This window comes from Lotus japonicus, chromosome 6, assembly GCF_012489685.1.
Source record: "Lotus japonicus ecotype B-129 chromosome 6, LjGifu_v1.2".
Lineage (NCBI taxonomy): Eukaryota > Viridiplantae > Streptophyta > Magnoliopsida > Fabales > Fabaceae > Lotus > Lotus japonicus.
Window position 1 is genome coordinate 53,175,329 of NC_080046.1, and position 6,000 is coordinate 53,181,328.

General features: G+C 39.6%; 1 protein-coding gene across 1 annotated transcript; it reads right to left on the minus strand.

Moving 5' to 3' along the window:
- Positions 1 to 658: 658 nt before the first annotated feature.
- On the minus strand, positions 659 to 2,762 carry LOC130725552 (uncharacterized). Its single transcript, XM_057576770.1, has 4 exons — positions 2,404 to 2,762; positions 1,513 to 2,292; positions 832 to 1,426; positions 659 to 675 (listed from the first exon to the last, which is right to left on the minus strand). The coding sequence occupies exons 2-4, from the start codon at positions 1,912 to 1,914 to the stop codon at positions 659 to 661; spliced, it is 1,014 nt and encodes a 337-aa protein (XP_057432753.1). The 5' UTR covers positions 1,915 to 2,292; positions 2,404 to 2,762.
- Positions 2,763 to 6,000: the final 3,238 nt, after the last annotated feature.

Below are 6,000 nucleotides of genomic sequence, written 5' to 3' on the forward strand. Positions count from 1 at the left end.
CAGATGGAGGTAGTGTAGCTGTTATTGTGCTCCCATGACCTGATGAGGGCTGTGAAGCTGGCAGAGAAGATGGTTGGGAAGCTGACTGGGAGGCTGGTTGGGAAGCTGGTTGGGAAGCTGGCTGTGGAGCAGTTTGGGTTGTAATTGCATCAGGAGCCTTCCTCTTTCTTTTTGCAGCAGGTTTGTACTGAGGTTTCTGAGGCCCTTTTCCAGCCCTTGCAGCAGCAGATGAACTTCTTGTTCCAGGAATTGTTCCACTTCCAGAAGCCTGGCCAGGGTGGACCTTCTTTGGATTTTTCTGACAAATTAGAAACAAATCATTCTCAGTCAATAATATGCATAAGCTATAGAGTTCTAGTATAAACTAAAAATTGCTTTAATTTTACCTTGTTGCCCCCCTTTTCTATGTCCCTATCAGCACCAGTTTTACCTCCACATGTCCTCACATTATGCCCCCATTGTCCACATCTGGAGCACTTCACTTTTGTTTGATTTCTTGGAATCTTGTAAGGGTTTCTTGGTTCATCATTTTTCTTGTTCCTTAGTTTCTTTGGCCTCCTAGGTGCCCTCCTTACATATGGTGGTTGAATTGGTGGAAGATTGCTTTTAGTCCACAATTTTGGGCCATTGTTAGGTAAAATGATGTAGGAATATGTTGCTAGAAATGTATCCCTCCTGCAATATGCAAACACACAGATTAAGTGTAAATAAATGAGAGGACCCCATAAGAGTTTATGATCATGAGTACTTACTTGTAGTAGTTGTGCACAAAGTTTTCAGGGTAGGTGCGATTATACCACATACAAGCAATTGCATGACAGCATGGGATACCTGTCAAGTCCCATTTTCTGCAAGCACAATGGCTGTCTTTGATCTCCACACCATACTTCAAAAATGGACCACTTGAAACCTCAAATTTAGAGTATTCGGTGTCCCCATTCCATTTAGGATGCCAACTTTCTGCTTCTCTCTTGTTATCCTCTAATTTTTGTTGAATCATAGGAGCTATATTCCCTCTATATTTCATCATTAATTGTCTTTGCTTCACAATCCTAGAGGTGATATAGCGCTTCAATCCTTCAACCAGTGAAATGATTGGCTTGTCTCTATGTTCTAGAATGGCCATGTTGAAAGCCTCACACATATTGTTCACTTGTAGGTCACACAGAGAATTAGTGCTAAAATGGGCCCTTGACCATTGCTTGACAGGTATCTGACAGAGGTCCATCCATGCTTGTTCATTCATCTCCTTCAGCTTCTCCATAGCCCTATCAAATTGTGGAACAGTGCATGCTCTTGCAGCAGCCCACAAAGCACCTTTCATTTCCATTCCTGGGTATTTCTTCCTCCAATTACCATACACATGTTTCACACAAACCCTATGCTCCACATCACCTGCTAATGACTGTAAAGTGGGAACTAGACCCTAAGTGTGAAAACAATCAAGAAATCAGTTCATGTTTAGGACATAAGTGAACAAAAAATTACAAATAAACAAAAATGATAAATCACCTTCTGTTGATCTGAAATAAATGCCCATCTCTGTTGCTTTACCAAGTTCAGGTCTTCAAGCAATAAAGCTACAAACCACTCCCAGGAGTCTCTGGTCTCAGCTTCAACAATGGCAAATGCAATGGGGAACATCTGGTTGTTCCCATCCTTTCCAACAGCTGAAAGGAGCTGCCCTCCATACACACCTTTCAGAAAACAGCCATCCAGTCCAATCAGTGGCCTACAATGATGTGCAAATGCCAGCCTGCAAGCAGCAAAACAAACATACATCCTTTCAAAAACAGGACCATTTGCTCCAAGAGAGCTCTTGATGATGACTGTGCTTTGTGGATTGCTTCTAAGAAGCTCATCAGCATAGCTCCTGAGATTAGTGTATTGGTCCTTTTCTGCCCCATCAATCATCTTCTTTGCAGCTGCCTTAACTCTGGATGCTTGAAACCTATTAAGGACAACACCCCACCTTATCTGCCCCTCAGCTATCACTGACTTGCATTTCAATCCAGGATTATGTCTTATAGTTGGAAGCAACTTCTTAGCAAGGATTTGTGGCCTGGCATGTCTATTCTTTGCTGTCCTATAGCATGTGTGTTCATCTACAAGACTCACAATCTGCTAGAAGTTATTCTGCTTATACTTGGACAACCTGCAGTAGAATGTGCACTCTCCCTCACACTTGACAACCACTCTCTTACTATCACTCTTCTCAATTATCAAATTCTTCCTCCTCTGAAGAGCATATTCTCTGATGGCTGTCTTAAATACTTGAGATGCTTCAAATTTCTGGGAAAACAGTTCATGCAATAAACATGAATGATAAGAACATAAATATCCAGAGCATATTAATGTCTAAACAATTAGCAGATCTGAAAAATAATAACATAAATTAGGTACCTGACCAACTTCAAATTTTACTTCTGTGCCTTCTGGACCCAACTTGAATCTTGGGTACTTCTTCTGTGGTTGGTAATGCTCATCATCTGTGTCTGGTGGAGATTCCAACTCATCAGATGAACCATCTTCATTGTCAAAATCTACTTCATTGACAAATGCATCATCATCTTCCTCTGAGGTACTATCTGGATGCCTCTCATCTCCTTCAACCTCTAAAACTGTCCTCCAGTCCCACCTCTCATCAAAATCACTGTCATCTAGACTCACATCACTCACTGCACTCTCAGATTCAGATTCACTTTGACTCTCACTCACTAAACTCTCAACACCCCCCTCCTGCTCTGTCTTTTTGTCCTTCTTTTTACCCTCCTTCTTTTTACCCTTCTTCTTTTCCTTCTTTTTACCCTTATTCTTGTCCTTCTTTTTACTCTTATTCTTGTCCTTCTTTTTACCCTTCTTCTTTTCCTTCTTTTTACTCTTCTTTTTCTCTCCTTCCTTGTCTCCAGCAACTACCTCCTCTTCCTCAACAATAACTGCATCACCATCTTTATTACCCTCCCCACTGCCCTGTCCTGCATTAAATGCTTCACCCTCCTTATCACTCTCCCCACCAACAACACTTGTATCACCCTGTTTCTCCCTCTCAACACTACACTGTCCCACTTGTATTATGTCAACATCAATGTCTATGCCAGTAGCATGTCCCTCAACAGTAGGCTGCCCTTCACACAAGACTTCACTATCTTTCTCCCCCTCAACAGTAGGCTGTGTAAATTCAAGAAATGGTGGAGGTTCAACAAACTCAGGCTCTTCCTCTACTATATGCTCAACATAGAAGTTGACAACATCATAGCCACTCACATCATTCAGAAATGCACATACATCTCTATCATCTTTGAAAGGCTTGCAGCCTATCTCAAACCCAAGGCCAGGGTCTTTGTACCACACATTAAAGTTCAAATATCCTAAGCCTCTAACAACCTTGCCTACATCAATTGAATTAATCTCATCCATATCCCAGTTTGGTAGAGTAAGACAAACCCCATTTATATAATCTACCCTCGGTTCACACACAAATTTCCCACCATGCCACACTTTAACTGTTGCAAATTGACTACTAGTGGGCCTGCAGTGAGAACAACATGCAATAGATTAAGAGAAAACACTCTGGCATGTGAAGTATTAAAAACAATAATCTTTCAACATGCAATAGATTAAGACAAAGGACACTGGCATGTGAAGTATCAATCAAACATAAAATAACATAACCAAGTCACTTTCAACATAGATGCACATGTGGGTCTCATGAAAAAGTATTCAAAAATAGACATGAATCTTGAAAAGGGATACCTGAAACGACAATGGTCGGGAATATCCTCCCCAAACCAGGAATCTCGAAAAGGGTCGTATCCCTGCTTTTCACAAGTGGGTTCTTCTTGGACCACATTTTTCCCCTTATCCTTCGTCGGGGTCCCTCCTGTTCTCCTACCTCGACCTCGACTACGTCCACGATTTGGAGACCCACTAGCCATGTGCGACGACAACGTGCTCAAGGATCAAGAAAAGGGGCCAACAACGTGCTCAAGGATTTCCTCAGGGCTAACGCTTGCACCTTGTTCCTCGACCGTTCCTCCATCTGTGTTTCTAATTTGGGGATTTATCCCCAAATTGGGGATTTAGGGTTAACAGGCACGTGATTAGCACGTGCCCCTCTTTTTTTTTTTTGTTATTCAGTAATTAAAATCCACGTGGCAAATAGGAAAAGCAAAATAAAATTCCACATCAGCCCCTCCGTTAGTAAACTAACGTTGAACTGACAGAAGGGCAAACGCTACACTGTTTTGTTTCATGGAGGGTACAAACGTTGACAAAATTAGAAGAGGGGTATCATTTGCACTCCCATGAAACATCAGGGGCACCAAATGCATTTAAGCCTAAAATATAGCACCCAACACAAAAATCCACATAAATAAATTTTTTATAAATAAATTTTTTATAAATAAAATATAGCACCCAACACAAAAATCCACATAGATAAATATTTTTTTAAAAATAAAATATAATCTCCAAATAAATTATAGTTCCCAATTATATTTAGGCAAACTTAAAAATGTTGTTTGTGTTTTAAACAACAACCATGCCCCCCATTTATTGGTCAATAGCAAAATGTCTAGTGTACTATACTGCCATGTCATCCATTTGACTAGTAAGTTTAATGTTTTAAATTTGGGTCTCTAAACTTCTTATGTTTTGCATTTTATCCTCCAACTATTTCCTTTTTTAATTATTTTTGGAATTAAAAAAAGTCAAATTAAACCTAAAATAAAATTTGAGAAACACATTCATTAACCTAAAACCTTTTGGATTCATCATGTTGCTTTGTTCAGCCGAAGCTTCCTCGCCGGTGGGGTTCCAGTCACGGTGGAAGATGAAGGACATAAATCAAACCAGAGAGCCCAATCCCCTTTCCCTGCATCGAACCTACAATATCCCTCACAACCTTAACTTAGCCTTCTTTCCCTGTATGAAACCCGCAAACCAAAAGTTCCATGACTAAACGTGTTCAACTATATACTATAATACTATATACATTTCATTTTGATTTTTGGTAAAAAACCAAATCAAAACCAACGCAACAGAGTGCCCGTGAGTGTACTTTTCTTTCACCCTTAAAATCAACACTTAAAGAAAGAATTCTCAATTCTTATTTTTTTTAAGTTCTAGTTCAACAATTAAAATCAACAACAGACCCAAGTAACTCAGATCGTGTTAGATGATCTTCAGACATAAAGGGGCTTGTGGGGGAGGAGGTCCTTGACAGAAGAGGAGGAGGGCTTGCATCGGCAGCGGAGCTTCTGGGCTTGAGCGGAAGTTAACAGCAGTGAACGATGAAGATGAAACACAGAGGAGGAGGAGCGGAGGAAGGATTAGGTTAAGAGATTTTCCCCAAATCAAACTTGAAATTAATTTTAATAAATGTAAAATCAATTTTAAGTTTATTTTAAGAAAAAATAAATGTATTTTTATTATATTTTAAAATTTAGAATACAAATAGTTTGAGGACCAATTTAAGAATTTTATAAGTTTAAATGACATGGCACAGACATCCCCTTGGCATTCATCTATTGGTTATGAGAGAAACAACATTATAACCCTCCCTCACCAAACAACATGCAAAAGTTTGCCTTATATTTAATCTAAAAATTAACAAATTAAATTTTCCCTTCTAAATTTTCTCTTCATCCCTTCCAAACTAAACACTCGTTATTCCCCCCTTTCTTCATCTCTAAAATAACCCAGAAAACACCAAACCAACACAAAAACAGAGCAGTTCACCACCACATCTCCTTATAGCAACTCTTAATTTTTACCTCGCCACCTGTTCTGTACTAGGGAGATCTGACGTAAGAGACTGACAGAAAGCAAAACCCTAGCAGAGTACTAAAAATATTATAAAAGGAATATTCTCATTAAATGTTCAAAAGGTACTTTTTACAAGGTGTTGACCTCTCCTTTTATAGAGGGAATGATCACGATGTGGACTTTCATTGTACTTGGGCCTGACAACCGGGGCCCAAGTCTCTATACATATAAGAC